The following is a 24,201-nucleotide window of genomic DNA, read 5'->3' as shown; positions in this document are numbered from 1 at the left end:
TCCCATGAGGCACAGGATCAAGACTATTTTGCATAAAGCTGTGTCTAAATTGGGGTGGCGAAGTGAGCTAAAGAATGATGATGGATTCAACCCAGATCTGTGACTGGGGGGGGGCGTGTCTGAAAAGTTTCAGCGCCTCGTCCATCAGCTCCTTGTGTTTGCTTTGCTGCAGCATGCAGCACACATAGAAGTTGCAATGCGTAATTTTTTTTAAAAAGATTGTTTATGTGCAGAAAGGGACACCTTCCTGCACATAAACAATCCATGGCGTTTTGCTTTTTCTATGTGTGCTGCCTTATTTACAAGGCAGAGCCTCCTCATTTTGATCGGGTAAGACCAGGTTCTCTTTGGTCTTGTAAATAAGGCAAAGCCTGTATTGACACCACAACATAAGAAAAAGTGACGTTACGGTGTCGATAGGGACTTGTAATTATGTCCCCTCGGGTTTAGTTGGTCTTAATTTTGGCACTGCCTTCGATGTACGCCACCCTTGTAAATAAGGGGCAGCGTCAAATTCAAGGGGTGTTGTGGCAAAACCCCCACTGCAACACCCACTGCCCACCTCTTTCATGCTAAGTATAGCGTGAAAGGGTGCCTTATTGAGAAGGCAGCATTAACCCACGTTAAGTGGTTTAACACTGCCTTATAAATAACGCGGAGCCCGTATCGCCACAGGAACGTCTTTAAAAATGTTCATGTGGCAATAGGGGATTGTAAATATGCCCCTATGTTTTTGCATTTTCTACAGTACAACCTTTGTGGAATCTATTTTTGTACTAATACTGTAGGCAAATAAACACGCATTTTAAGAGGTTCGTTTATATATATAAGCCAGTCCTTTTTTGCATGACGTGATATTTGTGAATGCATTTAGGGAAACTAATTTGGGATTCCCTAAATGCAATTCATGAAGCATTTGGAAAATGCGAGTTTGCGTTAAGGATTAGCAAATTACCATCAACTTCAAGTTGATGGTAACTTGCAAATCCTTAGAGAAATGCACAAAATTGCATTTTTCAAGTGCCATGTGTGTGCGCCATATGTGCACACTTACCTGTTTTGGGGGGGCATCAGGGGGGCCTTAGGCCCCCTAGCACCCTTGAAATTGCATTCGCAATTTGCAATTACCTATTTGGTGATCGCAAATTGCGAATCCTTTCCCATTTATTCGTATGGGCCCCTAGGACCATAAAAGTGAATGGGAATGCATTCCCTAATAGCGAATCACAATTTGCGATTCGGTATTAGGGAATGTGAAGGAATCACAATTTATTTTTACGATTCCTACATGTATAAGTAATTGCCACTCCTAAATAGCGATTCCTTAACAATTACTATTAAGGAATCGCAATTCCTTATCTTGATGCATGTGCTCCATTGTCCCTATAATATTGAAAAAAAAGATTGGCACAAAACGTTCTGTAAACAAAAACACTGTGAACAAAAACAAAGTCAAAAAGCGGTAGGCATAAGAGATTAGGTACAGGTAAGGGTAAGTTTTAAGCTTCCCCCATTAGCATTTAGAAAAAGAAAAAACAATACGTTAGGCTTTATGCAGGTTGCCCATAAAGAGATTTCATACAAGAAAGAATATTTAGATTGCCACAAAAGGAAGAATCTATCAATATGAAACAGCCAACCCTCAAGTTTTTTTCACAATGCTTTGAAGACTTGTTTATCAAAGCTCATACTGTAGGTGGATGACTATTGTGAGGCCTGATATTGGATAGGCCTCTAGGGAGGCCTTGGTGAGCACTGGAACGTGGCACCAACCAGGCGAAATGCCCTTTGGCATCTGCTCCATTATGCAAGGTCAACACTGTTGTTGTAGGCTTTCCTTTGTTGGTTGTACTTTTGCATAGCTGACAGAAATATTCTCTCTCTAGCAGGTTAAGGTCCCAGGCTGAGAATGAGCAGATTTCTAAGTCCCGAAGTTAATGGTGGAGAAGAATGAAAAAATGAAACTTTCTGAGGTAGGCTAAGGAAGTGTGAAGATCAAGGTGGCTCGATCTTTTTTAGACGTGCTCACACTTCATCCTGGTCTTCCAATTGATCTTTGAAAAACATTCTCAGTTTTTGGGAGAAAATATGTCCTACTGGTGATGCTCAGATATTTCTTAAAGAAATCCCGCTATTAATTGTTGCAAATTTTGGATCCCACAAATCAGGTAGTATTGTCTATTGCTACAAGCTTGAGCTCAATATCAGCACCCTTCTTTAGCTAGTTAGTGCCAATGTATCTCTCACCCCTTAAATAAGATGCAAGCTCAGGAATTGAGATTTTATGTGGAGTTTAGGAAACATTTCCTTGCTGTCCATTTAGGTCTCTCTGTTCTACTGTACCCCACACCTACAGGCACTATGTGAATCCTGGCAAATTGGGCGCTAATATCGTATAAGCAACAGATTTACTGCAGGCACAGTAACCCTATATCTTTCGGGAAAGCAGTTTCTTAGCTTCCTCAGTTTCAGTATACACGCTCAATCTAGGATGGACTTTAGTGTAAGGGTGAGATGCTCATCTGCTTGTTCAACAGGGACAGGAATTTAATCTTGCTCGAAAACTCATACAAAAGTCTGAGAAGGCAGATTGACATTTTTAGAAGGGGGATACCTAATCTCATTGATGCAGTTGGCAAGCTGTCAAGATACAATTCCTTTAATTTTACAATCCTGGCTTACATTTACTTTTACATCAGTGTGGTATGTTTCAAATCCTAGTCAGTGTTTGGGGCTTCAGATTTCACAAACAATACTTGCTACTTTTTTTATAAGGCTTAGGTTTTCACTTCCCATCAAGAAGTCAAGACCACCTAAACAGGGCTGGAGAAGGAATCACCCATAGTTTGTAAAGACACCTTCAACTGCACTGCCCCACAGAAGCCAGAACAAACTACATGGAACACCTCAACTTTAAAATATGAATCACAGCAAATTTCACCCTGGGTGGAACAAAATCAGGTCTTGCGCCACCTAGGCCCTGAGCCAACTTTGCCAGAAATATTACGGACTTCATCACCACACTACTTCTTGACTCCATCGCATTCATCCTGCTAGGAGACCTCAATTTCCATCTAGGAGATTAGATCTACCCCAACTCAGCCTCACTCTTTGAGAGCCTCAGAAACTTGGGACTAACACAACACATCAATGAACCCATCCATGCTGCTGGACATATTTTAGATCTTTCAATAACATCACAATCAGCACAACCAGGTCTAGGTCACTAGGACTGACCTCGCAATAGTCAGTTTCACAATCAACATCCACCAACGCAGAAGAACCTCCACAGCGAGTCCAGCATGCTGACATTGGGACAGCCTAGGATCGGATGTCTGTCATCCACAAGAACACACGAGAATCCATGGGCCACCTAGCATGCAACATCGAAAACTTCAGCAATTGGACCACCAGCTGCACCGACACCGGGGCCTCTTAGAAACAAAGCCACACAGCAAAACATATGAAACAAGGAACCAAAGAACCAGCCAAGGGGAAGTGAAAAAAGATGCTTTCAAAGCTGCCCAGAGAAGATATCACCAGCTATATGAGAAACTAAGAGGAAGACCTAGTCAAACAAATAAATACCAGCTCCAACAACAGCAAAGAAATCTTTGCCATCATCAAGAATTTGACCACACCCAGAGCTGCCTCCGGGTACTTCAGCCCAACTCAAGATCCGTGTAACAACCTTTCAAACTTACTTTTCAGGAAGATCCCAACGATTTACAGCAATTTTGCAAACTGACCCCCTCACTCTGAGTCCCAACAGAAGTTTCCCAGTGATGAACGAAGACATCATAATTACCACGTGGACACCATCAGCACAGAAGAAACTACAGCAATCATTAAGACCATAACCTCCGGGGGTTTGGTTGATCCTTGCCCCATCATGCCTTCGACAAAGGAGTGATCTCTATCATCAAGGCCCTCAATCCCATCCTCTACACCTCCATCAGTAAAGCCACCTTCCTAGAACCAAGGAAACATGCAACTGTCAAAGCCCTCATGAAGAAACCCTCAGTCAACCCAACAAAACTTTCCAACTACTGACCGATATCCCTTCTTCCATGCCTAGCAAAGGTCTTGGAAAAAGCCACCAACAAGCACCTCTCTGACTGCCTCATTAATCACCAGTTTCGTGATGCCACACAATCAGGATTAAGTCCCAACCACAGCACGGAAACTGCCATCATAGCAGCAACGGACAACATTTGGATGATCCTCGACAAGGGGGAAACTTCAGCTCTCAACCTCCTAGACCTATAAGTAGCCTTCAACACTGTCTCTCATCCCAACCTGATCCGATGATTACATGAAGCAGACATCCAGGGGAACGCCTTGAGTGGATCTGCACCTTCCTCACCGGAAGAACCCAAACTGTCAACATATCCCTCTACTCATCTGAAGCACAGGAACTCATCTGCAGAGTCCCGCTGCGCTCTTTACTCATCTTAACACTCTTCAACATCTATATGACTCGACTGTCTGATGTCATCCAGAAACACAACATAAACATCCTCACATAAATTGACAACAATACTGATACTGTCCTTCTCTGACAAAACAGCAAACACCAGAAACAAGTTCACTGCATGTATGACCAAAGTGGTCAGCTGGATAAAATCCAATTGCCTCAAACAGAACTTGGACAAGATCGAAGTGGTGGTCTTTAGATAAGACACCTTGCTGTGGGACTCCACCTGGTGGCCCACAGACCATGGGCCCACCCCATACCTAGCTCACAAGCAAGAAACCTCAGAATCAATCCACACATCAAACTGGACATAACTGCCCAAGTCAACACAGTTTCCTCACCCTGCTACAACACCCTAAGGATGCTGAAGAAAATCTTTAATTTGTTACCAGATAACACCAGGAAAACAATCCCCCAAGCTCTCATCACCACCAGACTAGACAACAGGAATGCTCAGTACACAGGGGCAACCAATCAGCTCACAAGTAGACTTCACACTGTCCAGAACCCAGCAGCCAGATAAGTCCTCAATCTCCCATGCTGAGCCTACATCACACCACACCCTTGGGAACTTCACTGGCTCTAGAAACACAATTGTGCACAGTTCACACTACTCATCTACACTTACAGGGCATTCCACAACACAAGCCCTCCCTACCTGAATAGCCACATTCCTTTCCTCCAACCATCCAGACACCTCTGCTCTGTCGGACTCTCACTAGCACACACCCCATGCACACACAAAACGAGAGCACAGGGTCCTGCTTTTTCATAACTGGCTCCTACAGTCTGAAACTAACTCCCACAACACACCAGAACCTCCTCCTCTCTTTTTGATTTCTGCAGGAAACTGAAGACCTTGCTTAATCAGTAAGCCCTCATGGGCCAGCCTCACACGCAGTCTGAATATCCTTTACCCGCGTCAGGCAGTCTATAAAACTACTGATAATATAATATACCACAACATAACATAATCAAACACAATACAACATAACATACCGGGCCTGAAGATTCCCACCTAGATTATTTAGCATTTAGAAGCCCTACTCAAACCTGCAACCAGGAAGTTTGTATTGGTTTATTAACACACTAACCCATTGGCACTGTGCTAGCAAGCCCTGCACACAGGCATTTATTCATTTGGAAATAACCATTAGTATATTAATAGGAGTGGTGAGAACAAGGAAGCCAATCTGATTGCAGCACTGGTACATTAATGTGCCAATAGCATGATTGAGCTTGGAATTGGTTCATGACACTAGTTATAGCTCAATATCTTTTAAATTACCATTGCTCCATGGCTTGGGTCTATAATTCAGAAAATGGCCACGGCTAGTATTTTTACATAGTTCACAGATAATAATGCTACAATTAATCCTTTACAATTTCTTTTAGCATTTTTTCTGACTATTTTCTAAGACAATCCGCAGTATTTGCAGATAAACCCATTGATGGTAAAGGCCATTTAATGTACTGATATATGGCATATAATAGCAAAATCTCTTTCCCTTATGGGCTTTGAGGAAACCAGAAAACCAAGAGCCTCATTTATGGGCAATTGGCGTATGGCAGCACCACAATTCTTCTTGCTGCACTGCCCTACGCCAATGTGGAAGGGCAGGAATGCACCTTATTTATGAAATATGTGCATTCCTGTCCTTTCCCCCAGTGATGGCATACAATTTGCTGCGTAACGCCAATGAATGCACCCTTTCAAAATTGTGCAAGTGTGTCTGTGTTGCATGCTAGATTGTTTTTGTGCAGGAAGGGGCACTCATGGTCGACTGGATTGGTCGTATCACTCTAGCTGCCGAGGGTTCGCCCTTGCTGCCCAGCTTTCTACAACTTCGAATGCCCATTATGGCCATTTCAATTTTAGCCTATTTTCTGATTGCGGTTATGGCTTGAGAGTTGGCATTCGATTGCTGATCCAGTTCTTCTTAGTCCCCTGCGGTACTACAACCGTATTAAGCGGTAAAAATCTCAGGCTACTATGACTAAGTCCTGATGATGATCCCGGTACCTCTGTGTATGGAATCGAAACGCCGTTGACTTGTTAACACCTTGACACTGTTTTATGCATTATTGATTTGTGCTAAAGTGTTTTCCTTAATTTATGCTTGATAATCCCCTGATTTCTTTCAAGCATCAAGAAAAACCTGAGTTTCCTCTCATGTTTTAATTGTTGCAGGGTTTGTGTTTCCACTTCATTGTTTTGTTTTCTTTGTGTATATTTGGAATATTAAATATATTTTTTGTCCAGCTGGACAACATATTATAGATTTCATTGTATTTCTATAATAATTTCCTTACCTTATACTTCGCGTGAGGGACCACTGCTCATATAAAATTCCAGTACCCGAGGCCCCTGACCTATCTAATTGGGGTCCCTTGTCTACATATAACAATGCCCCGCATTCACAGGCATAGATCCCACCCTTTCTTATTTGTCACACGTAGGAGTGGATGCAAGCACCGTGAAGCACATGTGTGTTGCTGCCTTGTCCTTGGTAATGGTAAGTGTTAGAATGCTAATCTTCGCTTATGAATGTTGTTCGGAGACCCCTCGCCCCCTAATTTCCCCCACTGTGACAACCCAGGCCCTGGGTACACTTCATTGGCCCCATTAAAAGTGGAACTGCAGCATTTGTTCCACCGCCAAACGGATCCAAAAGACAAACAGCCCAGTCTGAGTTTAGCCTACATTACAGGTGAGCAGCTTGACATGGGGCTGTCAATCTCCTTTTCTGTCCGCTGCCTGAAAGAGTCTAGGAGAATCACAAGCGGTGCAAACCCAGCAGAAAATGTCTATCTGACTCCTAAAAATGTTTTACTCCTGTGGCAGGAGGGACCTACGTTTAAAGGGGCCTCCCAGTGAATGATTTCTCCATATATTTTAAAACCCCAGCAGATGTCATCAAACATAGAAACACTCTGTAGTGACTATTGTTGGTGATTGCTACCCATGCTAGGCTGGTAATAGCACTGTGCTTTTTTTTCTCTACACTGCACGCCCCCTTCTCAAGTGCATGCATATAGCTTTTTAGTTTTTTGCTTTCGGAAATCCGGCTTTGCCCAAAGCGCCAGGCTTTAAAGGAATGAAAAACCAAAACGCGGGGTTCAGAAGCAGCATTGTTAGTGGTGCATTTCATTGCAACACACAATCTCAACATTACAATTTTGTGTGAGCTGCAAGGAAAAGGGGCAGCAAATGGTTTTCCCCCTTTTCCTTCAAACATCGAAGGAAATTTATCAATTGCATGGACTGGTCAGAACGGACTGGTCATTTACTGACAGGCCTTATCAGTTAGTTAGCAACAATGAGGGTTCTTGTTCCATTGTGAAGTTGTTCGAAATAGCCGAGTCAAGTGCAAAGCGAGATATATGTGCTTACAGTAGATCGTTATCTGCTGTATGACATTAAAACTGGCCCTATCTTCATGCCCTTAGCAACATTAATGCCAAAAACATGGATTGATTTATGAGCGAGTGTTAAAAAACATTAAGGAAATACATGTCAGCAATTTAGTTCCTCTCTTAATCTTGCCTTCCTCAAGAGTTAGCTATTTGATTATGTGTTTCTTTCTGTATTAATTTTCCGTACATACTTTGAGCCATGTCAGGTGTTTCTGAGGGGCATTGATTGAGTGCTCTGACCAAAGCAAAGTGCCTGTCAGTGGGTTGGCTTCACTGCATAGCACGCAGAACAATGGTCATGTATCCAGTTGTAAGTGCAATTTTGTGGAAATATGTTAAGGGGTGCACAGACTGCAAAATATTTACGGGGCTAAAGCAAAAGTAAACAAATTGCTTACATTTGACTGAGTGCAGTATATATTTGGAAGTGGTGAAATGAGGGAGATGCAAGGGAGTGCATTCGGGGAATAGTGAAAAGAGGGTGCTGAAGAGGAATGAGATGTGGTTAAAGACGTGCAGATAGACGAGATGTCCAGAGAATAAGGACATAAATATCTAACATAAAGCTCACATAATTAAAGGCCAACACTCCTTCCACAGGCCTCATTACTATTGAAATTTCAGAACTGAAACATTTTGAAGGTGAATTATTTATTACAAGTCCTTGTTGTTACTCATTTATGCTAAACAGCTAACAACCATTGACAAAGCCAATCATTGTTTTAGGTGTAGGTCAGTTGTTGTGTTATTTATCTGGAAGCAATTACATTTCAGAGAGAAACCAAAATAGCAGCACCGCATGGAAATAAGAAAAATGTATTTAATGTGTTCCCTTTTAGAGAGTCCCCAAAATGTTCATCCCACTTAAAGACCTGTCTTCACATATTTCTATATGACAGATTACAATTAGCAGGTGTGGGTCCTTCCCAAAGCCTAGTTAGAGTATTTTCTTCCAAGGTTGATGCTGCATGCAGTGTAAGACACTGGGCAAGCACACACTTTAAAAAGTGGAAGTTGTTGCATTGTACAATTTCACACTACATTAACTGTTGAATATATGAATGCAGTAAGATATAGGTCAGTTTTTTATGCGTTTAATATTTAGAAATTATGGGCCATATGTATGAAACTTTGGTTTTGCGATTCTCAAATAGCGATTTTTTGCGAATCGCTATTTGAGAATCGCAAAACGCTATGTATGTAGCATGTGCAAATAATTTTGTGAATCCTACATATTCATTAATTGCAAATTGCAAATTGCGATTCGCAATTAAGGAATACCTCCCCATTCATTGCTACGGGCCTAGAGGCCCATAGGAATGAATGGGAAGACATTCTCAACTTGTGATTCTCAATTAGAGAATCGCAAATTGAGAATGCAATTTCAAGGGTGCCAGGGTGTCAAAAGGACACCCTGTTGCATCCCTGAAATGTGCATGTGTGCACATGTGACACACATGTGCCCCACATGGCACTTTGAAAAATGCACAAAAGTGCATTTTTCAAAGAAATCGCAAATTACCATCAACTTGAAGTTTGTGGTAATTTGCGGTTCCTTATGGTCAAATTGCACTTTTTCTGGGCCTTTTACATTGCATTTAAGGAATCGCAATTTGCGATTCCTTAAATCCAATAGCAAAAGAGGGAATCTCAAATGTGCAATTCCTTATTTTGCTAGGCTGTTTTCCTTTCTTACATCCCACTTAGCTAAATTGCGATGGCAAATGCCGAAATTTGCAGAATTTCAGTGTTTGCTATCGCAATTTTGAATTATACATATGGCCCTATATGTTCCACTGATTTATGAGCCATGCGTTATCACTAAATTAATTTACTTTAAAATGCGCCATTTCCCAAACTTTTTTTTTTCTCTGGACGAGGATCCAGCATGGAGCATATGTTTGTCCATTAAGCTTGCCCACATTGCTCATTACATGAAAGTCATGCCAAACTTTAACACCCCACTACTTTCAAATGACACCAGCCACCACTGGGCAGCGTAACGATCCATGGGTGTTCCGTGGGAAAACCCACCGCAGCACCCATGGAACGCCTCCCTGGTGCCGAGTAAGGCAATGCAGAGACTTGCACTGCTTTGTCTTACTCCATGTCTATGAGGCCATACAAAGCCACACAAAGTGGCTTTACGTAGCCTCATAGATATGGTTGAAAGGTTTGTGCCACCGGAGCGTCAGAAAAAGGGGCTCTTAAAAATAAGCCCACTTTGGCAATTTAATTTGTATGCATCTTTCCTTTTAAACTTTCATTTTCTAGGTACACTTCAATTGTACTGTTACTTTACAAGTTGTTAAGTTTCATTAGTACTTTATATGGAATGCTCAGTCAGCTAAAATGCTCAGATTGGTGTCATTACCTACTGCTATTTGACTTAATTCTAAGTCAAGTGAAAATTAGGAAAATTAACAGTCTTGGACAGTGGGTGTGCTATGTAAGATTGGTGGGATGGTTGCTAATAGCTTTAGTGTTCACATACTGTCAGGTGATAGCAGCTGTTCCCTTGTTACGAAACATCAAATCTAGGTCTCAACCATAGTTGCTGAGCAGGAGCTAAAAGTGCTCAACACCTTCAGCACAGGATGTTAATAATTATTAGCTTGCTAAGCAAAGAGTAATAACACTTAAGCGATGATTACAAAAGTAACTTCTCTTGTGGATTTCACTGCATACCCTGAGTGCTACTGTTATTATTTTTCTATTTATTTTGCCAGTAGATTGGACTTTCATCACCATTAGTTTTTGCTAATTTTAGACAGTGCATTTTTACTCAGTGCAGTTTAAATTAGTGGGGTTCACTTATCTGTATATGGTTCTGAGTTATTGTGGAGGAATTTATTGTTTGGTGCATTATTTTAGTACCACTCACGTCACTAGACCAGTCTGATTAGGATCACGGAAATATAAACAAAACAAAATAGTGACAACTGCTTTTAGACGGTTATCAATATTTGCTATGCTGTTTCATTGGGTTCATGACTTAGGGGCTAATGTTTCATTTTAGCAGGCAGCAGAAGTCCATAATTAAAGATAACCTCCCTCCCAAAGGTGTTTTTTTCATCAAACTTTCACCTACCACTAGCCTGGTCACCATTGTTTTTGTTTTTCAAAGACATCTGCAAAAAGAAAGGGATTGCCTTCAGAGGACCCAAAAAAGTAATGCCTTTGATGCACTGGGAGTTGACTCCAAGACCGTGGGGAACATTTGAGCATGTTTTATTGTCTGTTACTGTCACATTGTTCGGGGCTCTCTTGCATTCTAGAAAACACTGGGAGAACTGTGTGAATTTAGTCACTGGAGGCTCTTCCGCAATGGTGGAGGAGCGTAGCCCCACTGGTCAGTGCCAGAATCTGAAAAATAAAATAGTTTTTTAGGTCTCGCCTGAGCCAGCGCATGCGCTGTCTCAGGAGAGACATTTAGTGAGTGGGTTTTCAAAGTGCTACCCACTGTCTTTTGCTGGCCTAAAGCTTGCAATCACGCGAGCGTGAACGTGCACAGCTGCCAGCTTTCAGTGCCCGAGGCGCCATCTGGAGCGTGATGGCTTTCACTTTTGGTGCTGCTGCGCGCGAGCACCACTCGCGTGTCTGCCGGTGCGCGCGCACCCCTGCTTTTACTTTTGCCATCTTGTCTTTTATTTTAAGCAAGCCATGAGACTGCATGCTTCTTTGAGCCGTCTCCCTTGTGCGCTTCTCTTCACCTGCACTCGTGTTACTCGTTGACAGAGTGCTTCTCCTTGCCCCTTCCATGTTGCGCTTGCCTGTGTGCTCGAGCGCACCACTCGTGTGTTTGCAGGTGCGCGCGTACCCCTGCTTTCACTTTTGCCATCTTGTCTTTTATTTTAAGCAAGCCATGAGACTGCATGCTTCTTTGAGATGTCTCCCTTTTGCGCTTCTCTTCACCTGCACTCGTGTTACTCGTTGCCAGAGTGCTTCTCCTTGCCCCTTCCATGTTGCGCTTGCCTGTGTGACTCTTCCCATTGCCTTCCAGCGCCATCTGTGTTTTTCTTGTTTTCCTCTACCCATTTTATTGTCCATTACTGTCACATTGTTCAGGGCTCTCTTGCATTCTAGAAGACACCGGGAGAACTGTGTGAATTTAGTCACTGGCGGGTCATCCACAATGGTGGAGGAGTGTAGCCCCACTGGTCAATGCCAGAAACTGAAAAATAAAACAGTTTTTTAGGTCTCGCCTGAGCCAGCGCATGCGCTGTCTCAGGCGAGACATTTAGTAAGTGGCTTGCCAAAGTGCTACCCACCAGCTTTTGCTGGCCTAAAGCTTGCGTTCACTCGATCGTGAACGTGCACAGCTGCCAGCTTTCAGCACCCGAGGCGCCATCTGGAGCGTGATGACTTTCACTTTTGGCGCTGCTGCGGGCGCGCACCAATCGCATGTTTGCGAGTGCGCGCACCTGCTTTCACTTTTGCCGTCTTGTCTTTTATTTTAAGCAAGCCATGAGACTGCATGCTTCTTTGAGCCGTCTCCCTTGTGCGCTTCTCTTCACCTGCACTCGTGTTACTCGTTACCAGAGTGCTTCTCCTTGCCCCTTCCATGTTGTGCTTGCCTATGTGCTCGCGCGTGCAGCACTCGCGTGTTTGCCGGTGCGCGCACACCCCTGCTTTCACTTTTTCTGTCTTGTCTTTTATTTTAAGCAAGCCATGAGACTGCATGCTTCATTGAGCCGTCCCCCTTGTGCGCTTCTCTTCACCTGCACTCGTTTTACTCGTTGCCAGAGTGCTTCTCCTTGCCTCTTCCATGTTGCGCTTGCCTGTGTGCTCGTGCGCACCACTCGCGTGTTTGCCGGTGCGCGTGTTGGACTGCATTTTAAAATGCCCTTTATGACTCCATTTTGTGTTGTCATGCTCTCGGCAACTTGGTAAAGAATTGCCTTTCACTCCCTGTCAAAACTTGCCCACCCTCCCTGCTCCTTGTGGTTGAACCGATTCCAAGAAGCTGCCTGTGTGCCTCACCCCCACAGCTGTGTCAGAGACTCAGCCACATCCTGTCCATTGTTGGTAACTCAGCCTGTCACGACCAGCTGCCCTGTGACCAACCCAACTGATAGAGGAAGCACGAGGTTATGCCCTGTGGCCACACCAACTGATAGAGAAAGCACAAGGCTGTGCACTGTGACCACACCAACTGATAGAGGAAGCACAAGGCTGTGTCCCATGACCACACCAGTTGAGCAAGGAAGCAGGGGGCTGCGTACATTGTGCAATCAGAGACAGATGTCCCCTGGCCACGATTGCACCACACAAGACTGACGAATAGCTTGTCAGATGAGGAACTTGTCTGAATAGGGAACTTGTACTGTGCAGACTGACGAAGAGCTTGTCAGATGAGGAACTTGTCCGAATAGGGAACTTGTACTGTGCAAATGGGAGTGGCTAGCGCTATAAATACGTGTCATGCTGTGAAGTAAGCAGCAGTCTCCGTAGAATTGTCTTTGTACCATTCTGGGACCTCTGTCCTTAGCTCGAGCTAATAAAAGACTTGCTTCCCTCCACGGCTGGTTGTCCTGGTCTCTTTTGGTAATGTATGATTGATGCAAGAAGGACCTGTAGATTCAAGGCGTTTCCCTGCGCCACTGGCTTTGACTCCCCTAGTGGGGGGGGGGGGTCTCCAAAAAGCCGGTTCTACAATTGCGTACCCCTGCTTTCACTTTTGCCATCTTGTCTTTTATTTTAAGCAATCCATGAGACTGCATGCTTCTTTGAGCTGTCTCCCTTGTGCGCTTCTCTTCACCTGCACTCATGTTACTCGTTGACAGAGTGCTTCTCCTTGCCCCTTCCATGTTGCGCTTGCCTGTGTGTTTTTTCCCATTGCCTTCCAGCGCCATCTGTGTTTTTCTTGTTTTCCTCTACCCATTTTATTGTCCGTTACTGCCACATTGTTCGGGGCTCTCTTGCATTCTAGAAGACACCGGGAGAACTGTGTTTTTCTTGTTTTCCTCTACCCGTATGCTTCTCGTCCCTCGTCAGAGCTTCCCCCACCCTCAGTGTTTTATCCCACCCCGGTGATGCTTCCCCATCTCTCCCTTCCTGTCTGGCTTATGCCTCCCACTTGCAATGAGCCATGTTGGTTAAGACTCAGCCCGCCCCCATGTGGCTTAGTTGCTTATGTGTTCTCTCGTGTTGCTTTCATCTTTGTTGCTTTTGCCAACTCAGTTCCTTTATAAAAAATAACATTGATGCATGTTTTCTTTTCTTTTTAGTTACCAATTCACTCGGATTGATAACTAAAAAGGTCTAGTTTCATTTTGTAGACTCGCGTATGCATGATACAAAATGACGTGAGCATCCAAGTCAAAGGATTTTTTTTTAATCTAACTTTAGCCATCGTGATGCTGTGCAGTGTGGGTAAAAACAAACTGCAAAGCGAGTAGGTCACAAAAAACGAGACCTATTGGCTTTGCCAATGCTTATGTTATAGTGCAGCTGTGCGGGGAATTGCGGGCCTTCCTCTTTGGGTCCATAAATACCCAGACAACCCCACCCCCCTTATTGATTCTGAGCCCAGCCAGAGTGAGGGGGAAGTAGCTCTGCTTGAGTAACAGCCACCTCTCCCCACCCCTCGCCGTTCCACTCAGTCCGGAACAGTGTCTCTCTTTATATCCATAAGCTTTTCTCTCACTCTCTGGTTTTAAAGACTTTCCACCCTAAGAGTCTGTCTCTCACTCGTTCTCTATTAACTTTTGTCTCTGTCTTTCTCTTTGTCAACGTTCTCTCTCGCCCTTATCTTTCAGTCTTTTCTCGCTCTCTTTCTAGCTCTGACTTGACTACTCTCTTAGCAATTGTCACTTTCGTGGGGTGCCATTCCTCTGGCTTTGCACTATAGATGGAAAGGTACCCTCTGGAATTAATTTGTAGATCAAGGAGTAAGGAGGGAAAAAACACAAAGGAAATAAGAAAAAAACTCCAACGCGACCTGTATTTTTTCTCTATTTGCTCGCTTGAGCTCCATGAGCCGCCCATTACTAGAATGATCGATTCATGCGCGTAACCTTTTTTTTTTGCATGTCATTTTATTATATTTTTTAATTTATTCATATTTTCACAATTTATCAGATTATTCAAAGGCTAAAAACATATTTATGAAACCACGAAAAGTTCATTGATACAAATATACAAAGATGCAAATGGTTCCACATTGAAATACATGTGATGATTTTTCTAATGCATTGTTAAACAAGCATTGGCATAGCCAATAGGTCTCACCTTTGGGACCTTATAAGTGTTTAGCCATGCAACAGTTAATGCTGTTGCAGTAAGGATATTGTGCTGCATGACTAAATACTTATAAGGTCCTAAAGGCGAGACCTATTGGCTATGCCAATGCTTGTTAATATTGTTTTATTTTTCAGCTGCTGGCTAAGCCAGCGTATGCAGGGAGGGGCGGGTCATGGGGTGGGGGAGGAGTGATAGATGTGCACTTTTAACTGTGCATGTCAGTTTGGCCGGCCGCCTTAGGCTAGCCAAACTCACTTGTGCACTTAGGTTTCTCCAACCCAGCGGTATTGCACAGCCGGGTTGGAGAAACAGCACAGACTTCCTGTGCCTGAGCGATCGTTAATCCAGCCCGCTCAGGCCTATTCACATTGCTCTCATGCTTTAGAGCAGTGCGGGGATTAGATGGGGAGTCCGTGATACAGTTCCAGGGACTGCTGGGACTGGGCACTGGCAGCAGAGGAGCGTGAGGCATTTGGCAACATGCGGGAAGAGTTTTTTTTTACTAACCCCTCTGCCGCACGCTCCCCAGGCACTTCCTGCCAGCCCTTCACCCCCTGCACCCTCTCCACCTGCCTGCCGATATTTATTTGTGTCAGAAGCCACTGCTACATAGGATGAACACTGCAATGTACCTTCACTGAGCAGCTGTCCTTGTCCCAGAGTGCTTTCATAAGCCTGAATAGATCTGCAGTGCAGAGTATGCATTCATGAGCTGGAAATCTAGTATGTGAAATGGTTTCCAGCTTTTCTTATGGTTCTACCTTATCATAGTCACTGTTTAACGCTTGGCCATGTGATGAGAGCTGAAATCGTTGGTCACACGGCGACACCATGTGAGTTGGCAGGTCTGTTAATGTAGGGACAGATTTACTAAGTACTTCCATTGTCATTGCAAGGCAACAGGAGTCCTTAACTGGGGTTTACTAAGCCACGCACAGCCACTCTGCATGGCGTGACTTGGTTTAGTAAATTCAAAGCATATGCAACACCAGCGCATAGCACTGCCTTGGGTTACTTTGCATCGGGTAAGCTAACAATCGTGGAGCATGGGCACTCCCTTGCAACTTCTTTGCTGTAAACCACGATTTACAAGGACTTGTATGTCTGGGTTTGTGCCAAATTGGTGTGACTACCTGACAGAGGCATAATGAGGAGCAGTATCTTTATTTTCCCGTTAGTTCCTCTTTCCACGTGTTCTGCATTCTGCGGCAAACATAGAAAGAGGGAAATGCCTCAAAGGATTGTTTAGATACAGGAAGATGTCTTTTCTGGCACAAAACCAATCCTGCCCATAACGCCAACACCCTTGCATTATGGTGCTAGGGTGCCTGTGTTGGCGCTAAGCAGCACACAGGGCACCAGCACAACAAGAGAGAACAAATGGTCCATATCTTTGTAAATATGGAGCATTTCTGCCCTCTTCCTTTCATACAACACAGCTCAGAAAGTCGCCTTGCTGCATTGTTTTGCATGAAAGAATGGTGTATCTGCCCCATAGTGTGAAATAATCAGTTGCCTAATAGTTAGACCCATTTTTTGAGCACCAAACATCAATCAATTTAGAATCATGTTTATAATATACTCAGTGTTTTAAAGTAATACAAATTATGATCATCACTCACAAACGTTTAAAAAATAGTCAGAAAATTGCTTGAGCAAGGAATTATTCTACATTTAGAGTACATTTTCCAAGAGTACCATGTGTATGTGTGTATATATATATATATATATATATATATATATATATATATATATATATATACATATATATATATATATATATATATATATATATATATATATATATATATATATATATATATATATATATATATAAATATATATAAATATAAATATATATATAATCATTGTCGATTTACTTGGAAGAGTTTGTTGATTACCACAAATATTCAGGTTTGTAACATCCATTAACAGTTGCATCCTTTTACATTTCCAGAAAGGCTGACACAAACATTCTGCTATCCCTTTGCAAATGGGTTTTCTACACTTAACAGAACTGTAAAGAAAAACGTTAAAAAACTCTTAAACGTGAGGACTTGCATTATTGTAATATCAGTATGCAATAGTTAGTATAGTACTACCTGTCAGAAAAGATTAAGTGGCACATGCATCAACATAAGGAATTGCGATTCCTAAATAGCGATATTTAATGGCTGTTCAGGAATTGCAATTCCTTATGCATGTACAAATCGTAAAATTATTTGTGAGTCCTACACATTACCTAATAGCGAGTCGCAAATTGCGAATCGCTAATAGGTAATGCCACTCCATTCATTCCTATGGGCCTATAGGTCCATAGAAATTAATAGGCATGCATTCGCAAATTGCGATTACAAAATTGTAATCGCAAATTACAAATGCAATTGCAAGGGTGCCAGGTGGCCTAAGGCCCCCCTGATGCACCCCCCAGGAGGTAGGTGTGCACATGTGGCACACACACATGCCCTAAGGACATATGTGTGCACCACATGTCACTTTGAAAAATGCAGATTTGGCATTTTTCAAAGATTTTGCAAATTACCATCAACTTCAAGTTGATGATAATTAGTGTTTCCTAAATGCAAAGTCGCATTTAGGAAAGGCTTGATGCATCTCAAATAGGAAATCGAAATTTGCGATTCACTAAATGCAGCCACAATTTAGGTAATCGCAATAAATTGTGATTACCTTTTTTGCAAATGCATTGCCTTTGATGCATCTACCGGTCGCAAATGGGCTGATTCTGCAGCGGAAGGAATGCTCTGTCACAAACAAGGCGGATGACCCGTCTGGTGTTGTACAAGTGCATACATACTGTGGCAGTTGCAATGTGGCACACCGGATACCAGTCACGTTTTGACGGAGTATCCCACCAACAAACTCTAAATAAGGCCTTGAATCTCACATCAACCTTAGACAGTTGCAGTTCACAAACAAGCTATTGCAAATATTAAACAAACATTTGCAATGCAATCCGTCTCACCTCTGGGGCCTTATATGTATTTAGCTATGTAGCACATTAGCCTGGGTGCTGAAACATCTACTGTTCTTTAACATGGAGGGAAAGTAAGCACCGAACTGCGTGACACGCCAGGTATGGGAACACATGGAGAGAAATATTGCCTTCCAGCGGGAAATGGTATAGTCCAAAGTTCTGTTTTTAATATAAAATCAGGGCCTTCGGTGTTCATAGCACTGAAAATACAAGATTTGAAAAAAATATTATTGTCTACGGGTCATGTGGAAGACAATTTCTATGGACCGGAATCTAGATAATTCTAGAGTGATTTTGGTATTTTACTGGCCTCTGCTGGTCATTTTCTATCAAGAAAGTTAAATATAGGCAGTTGCTAGAAAAATTTAAAAAAAAGTCCCTCAACAGAAAGCAATTCTGGTATATTACTGACCTCTGCTGGTCGTTTTCTATAAGCATAGTTAAATAACGCCTGTTGAACAGAAAAAAAAGTCCCTAAGTGGAAGCAGACAAGTCCTAGGGCTGATCTCCAGAGCCCACAAAGTACATACACATATAAGTATATAATAAGTATATACTAACATATATACAAGAGGTCTCGAATGCTCGACCTAAAAAAGTCAGCCCATTATTTGTTTTCCATGTTTCTCGGAGATTACATAAACCATACGAGCTTAGAAACAGTGAGAAACCTAGACCATTGATTCTCAGTCATGATTTTATTTTACTATCAATGTGTTAGAATATTGAAAATACTAAGACTTCTATCCATCTTATTTATTTGCCTTCGTTAAATTAGCTTTCTTCCCAGAAAGATAAACACACTATTAACATCCTGTCCGGTAATCAGCTGCCATTGGTAGCTGAACCTTGCAAAAGCATCTGTAAATCATCCTGATGCCAACTAAGCCAAACTAAACATGATAATATAAAAATTCATAAAAGCCATGACGTTTTATGGCCTAACATTACAATCCTGGTAACATTTAATTCAAGTTTTTAGTCTCATGAGATTGTATCTTGTCACCAAAACCGCTCTATGGAATTATAGGACCATAAACAAAAAAATTGCTCAGTGATCACTGAAGCAAAATCCCCTTCTGTAGCATCGAGGGCGCTCATCACTTTCGATTGTTTATTGTGATGGGGCGGTGCGGCTTTTAGTCCAGCAATTTGCATGCAGCACATTCAGAATCCTGTCCAGACAATTTCACCACAGAAGCCGCTGTTTTCCCTGTGAGTGTCGAACGCAAAACCCAGGCTGACCGGGCTCGGAGGAAACCAAACATGTATAATAAACCAGCCAGGCACGGTGAAACAGTATGGGCCAGGCTCACACTGCTCTGTTTTCATTGTGGGATCCATCCCGGTATCTGACAGTTTTCACATGCAGCGAGAGAAAACACCGAAAACTAATTTCTTGCTCAGTCAAGATAAATAGATCAAAAGTGCTCTGCAGCAGAGTGTATGTTGGGCTCCTCGTTTGTTAAAAAGAGTGGCGTTTCTATCATGGGTAATGCACGAACAAAATAAGAACTGAATGCGGTGACTTTACCGATATTCAAGAAGTTAGTATTTTATATTTTATATATATTACCCGCCAATATGTAGTAATAGGTAAGAACTTCCATAGGAAGGGTGTTTTTTATTTTGCTAATAACTTTAGCACCCTCTGACTCTGTGCAAATCTTTAAAAAAAAGAAATCAGACAGATTTACACTGAGTAGGGCCCAAAAAAGCAAGGACCCAAATATTTGACGTCCCATGTTCATTTCCATAGGAATTTTTCTATCCCATACAGAAATAAACAGCTGAACAGAATTACAAAAGAATTGCAAGGAAGTTAGAACTTTACTCTTTTGTAATTTGGTGAAAATCCATATAGCTGTTTTCAAGAAATTAGCTTTTAAAGAAGGGCTCAGGTTGATCATTAGGGGGGTAATGTTCAGAAAAAGTTAGGTATATCTGGATGGTGGGTTGCGCAGGGGTCCCCTGTTACCAAAATAATTAAATAAATAGGACCGCCTGATTGGCTGAGGGAGCTTTTTCTCCCATTGGCCATTTCGATACCACTGTAGCGGTGGCAATATTCAGTGCCAAGAATTCTCATTGGCTGGCCGCAACTCAGAAGAAAACTCGGTGGCTGTCATTACAGGTCTCAAGGGCTGTGTGTATGAAGCCAATTTCTCATACCCTGTGTCCTGGAAAAAATTGTGAAACAGGGCATAACGGGCAAGGCATTTTGTATTTGGGGAAAACATGTTTTAAAAAGCACAACCAATGTAAAGTTGAACAACTATATAGAGTTCAGTTTTAGAAAAAAACATTTGCTTAGAGAAGAAAACATATAAAGGCTTAGAGTCACCAACCGTTGAGCCACTTGGAATTGTACTGCGCTGTGCGTAGAGGCGGCAGTCCCCCAAGGCTGCGGTAGATGGCCGGATCTCTTCCTGGGAAGTCCATGGCAGTGGCAGCATATAGCTCTCCACTGGATGTAAGAAGAGCAGTAGAGTTGTGCTGTGGGCTGTATGGACATCGAGCCATGCCGCTGATCTGATCATGTATTTCTGTCAAATTACTTAACTGTAAAATCACAGCAAACAAGAGTAACAGTGAATAATTGCATCAGTTTAAAAAGGACATCAAAGCACTATCATCTAAATTAGAATTTCCGCCTGACCATTAGCAATGTCTAACACTTCCCTCTTTTATTTCTATGTAAGCAAAACATTTTTTTAAGAGTCCTTACAAATTTAAATCCCATCTTTTAATTGTTAGTCGTTTCAGTTCTAGCATTGTTTTAGGAATTGTATTTATTGCCTGTACCTCCTTCTCATTTCTCTAGTATACACACTATATTCAGCACTATTGCAGACCATCAGGTCACTGGAGTGAGGTTCACTTGCCTTACCATTTTTGGACTACACTCTGCCTCCCTTTTACTTGCCCATATTACCTGCATCTTCCGAAGCAGAAGTGGAAGACGCTCCTTCTCCCACATCGCAGCAAAGACCTGGAACAGCCTCCCCATGCACCACTGGACCATAACCTCACTCCATGGAATTTCGATTTGGCCTCAAGACCTGGCTATTTGAATGAATAAGCCTCTGGGACCTGCAAGCATCTGGATACCCTACCGGGTGATTAAACACGCTTTATAAATCCAGATTGATTGATTAATTTGCTATCTTGTCTTTCCACATCTAATTGTGGGATAGGGGATGCCTTACCTTGCTGCCATCTTGTCTGACCTCCCTCTGTCACAGGCTCTGCCTGATTGGAGAACTCAGCAGTACTAGTGGGATACATCTCACTAATTTCTCATAAACTGCAACTTCATATGTTCATTCTTAGATAAAAAGTATTTGTTTAAAGATGTTCACAGATAGTGAAACACCAATACTCCAAATTTGAATACATAAACCTGAATGATCATTGCATCTAGCCAATGCTATTGTTAGTAAAGTAAAAAGCATTCATTAGTGGGTGCGACTGAAGCAGTTGGATTCAGAAGCAGCGGTTTTCTTTAGTCAGTTGGGTAATCTTCGTTCTACTTACCGTGCGATTTGTGCAGATGGGTGTGAAAGCATTTGTTCCGCATGTGAAAAGCCGGTCGCCGCTAATGAGGAGCACTCGGATGTAGTTCTGGCATTCATCCTACCATGGACAAGAAAAAACACAAATGCTGTGATAAACCAGGTCAATCTTTATAAAGATTTCACAGGGCTGGCGCATCTCATGCCCACTTGAAACCCAAATCAATAACGACTGAAAGGTATAAGTCACAATTGTCATTTGGATGTACATAAAGTTGAATTTGCCTTCCTTAATGTCAATTAGAGCAGCAGCATTTGCAGATTTTTCGGACAACAAATTCCACTTATATAGGGGAAAATTCCTAATGTGGACCTGGAGTTGCATAGCTAGTCTATATATACTGATAATGTGCTCTAGCACAGTGGTTCTTAACCTGTGATCTGCGATGACTACTCAGGAGTGCAAAACTGTTTAGAAAATCAAATCAAATTAGTAGATTAATAACTCTCATATACATAAAAAGCAAAACTTAACCCATTTTAAAAAGATCTGTAGATGTGATGAATAACTGGAATCTAAAAATGAAATTGGTATCATTAGATTGACTCGTTGGAGCAAGACAACTACAGCAAACAGAAACTAGTATGGATGATTGGTGGCCTCACATAAAGCACTTGTATGTGCTGACAAAAAGAGAGCATGCATTGGGACCAAAAAAAAGGCAATTTTCCATACTTTCATGCAGCGCAATGCAGCCAGCCACCTTGTTTCACTGGGTTAAAAGAAAGTGCAGGAATCTGCCGTATTTAACATGATATGGCTCATTCCTGTCCTTTCCTTACGCTGGTGCACTTTGGCAACCTAACGCCAAGGCAGCCACCCTTGCACCATGGTGCAAGAGTGCCTGCAAGGGTGCTTATGTTTAAGCAGGATTGTTTTTAAGCAGAAAGGCACACCTTCCTGCACAAAAACTATCCTGAGGGACATTTTCATCTTTCTATGTGTGCTGCAGAAGGCTGCACACATGGAAAGAGGAAAACAACGAGGAGAAATACAGATATTTCTCCTCGTTACACCTGCTTTGAGGAGGCGTAGCATTTTATTGCATTCCCAGGTCTACCACTAATGGTAAATCTGGGAATATGACAAAATCCATGGGAGGATGCATGGGAACACCCAAAGGGCATGTATGTGTGCCACATGGCACAGGTGTACATGCACAGATTTGCATATACACATGTATTCGTTATTTACCACCAACTAATAGTTGGTGGTAAATAACGAATCCTTAAGGCCCTGTGGCACTGTTGACAGTGCCACCTACATCTCAAATTACCGATTCGGTAAATTTACCGATTTGGTAATTTACTGAATCGGTAAATTTACCAAATCGGTAATTTTTAAAGCCCCTACATCTCAAACTCCAAATACCGGTCGGTAACGGCCGAAATCGGCCATTACCGACCGGTATTTACCTACCTAAATCTGGCCCTGAGTGCTGTAAATTGCTTGGTTAAGAAAGTTTTGTGGTTACTCATCGAATAAACTGTGTTTATCATACATATTTGTTAATTGGGCCTTTCGATTATTGTTAAATTTTTACTTTAAAGTTATGCTAATGGCTGTTGATTTCCTGGCACTTGAACAAAAAACATGCACAAATGGGGTAAAGAACCTCATCTCTTAGGCAAACAAGTAGATTTTTAGGGCTTGTTTCAAGGATGTCTGATTAGGAGGGCTCTAAAACTCAGAGTAACTATATTCCAAAGGCCAGGTCTAGGTATCAATGGGAGTGACCTCAATGCGTCATTTGTTTGCTCAGGCTTCCTTTAGTTGCGGCGGTCCGTTAGGAATAGTATGTAGTAGGGAACGTTATGTCCGAATGTTCTTGTCCAAGGGCAATACATGGAGCCCAAAATTGTACTTGCTGCACTATCAACAATTAGTGTAGTGAGTGAAGCACATTCCAGATGTGTTCAAATGTGTGCATCTTGCATGCAGACATTTGGACAAGTTGAAGTTTGAACTACTGGTATCCCAGAAGCCCCACATAAAATCTATTTCAGTAGTATAAGTCTCATTTGATAAGGAAAAATATTACTGCTGTGTATTTATCTGCTGCATTAAAAGTTAGCAATTTTCTGAGCATGCACAATATCAAAAACAGGCGGAGACAACCAAATTGACATGGGCAGAGAAGGAGGAGTCCGAGTTGATGGTAATACTCAGTGATATAGCTTTAGATGCCAGCAACTGGGGTAATATAAATCCTTAGGCCAAAGTCTGTCATTACATTGAGTGTTCATTTGTACCTGCACTGAGTTTTAACAGCTTGGAGTTCATACATTGCTAAGTTGTAGTTATGGCATCTTTCAGACTGACCATAGAAAGCGGAGCTCGCTGTTCTAGTCTACTAATGAGCTGTGTATCGTCAGCATAGGACAGAATTTTGAGCTCTACATATATCCGTTTAGAGAATAGGTGGACACAGATACTTACAGAAGTGGTGAAAGGAAGAGCCTTCATTGGAATATGTTCTTCTAGTGACTAT

General features: G+C 42.3%; 1 protein-coding gene across 1 annotated transcript in view; it reads right to left on the bottom strand.

The window, feature by feature from the left end:
• The window catches only part of SEMA5A (semaphorin 5A), a 1,863,338-nt gene that overhangs the window by 823,299 nt on the left and 1,015,838 nt on the right, over positions 1 to 24,201 (bottom strand). The window contains exons 7-8 of the mRNA XM_078687625.1: positions 21,672 to 21,770; positions 20,483 to 20,696 (exon numbers count right to left, since the gene is read on the bottom strand). Of these exons, the coding sequence (XP_078543751.1) occupies positions 20,483 to 20,696; positions 21,672 to 21,770 (313 nt within the window). The remainder of the gene's footprint in view (positions 1 to 20,482; positions 20,697 to 21,671; positions 21,771 to 24,201) is intronic.

This window comes from Lissotriton helveticus, chromosome 4_1 (assembly GCF_964261635.1).
Source record: "Lissotriton helveticus chromosome 4_1, aLisHel1.1, whole genome shotgun sequence".
Lineage (NCBI taxonomy): Eukaryota > Metazoa > Chordata > Amphibia > Caudata > Salamandridae > Lissotriton > Lissotriton helveticus.
Note: the sequence above shows the minus strand (reverse complement) of the source record. Positions and strands in the feature narration are given on the sequence as shown.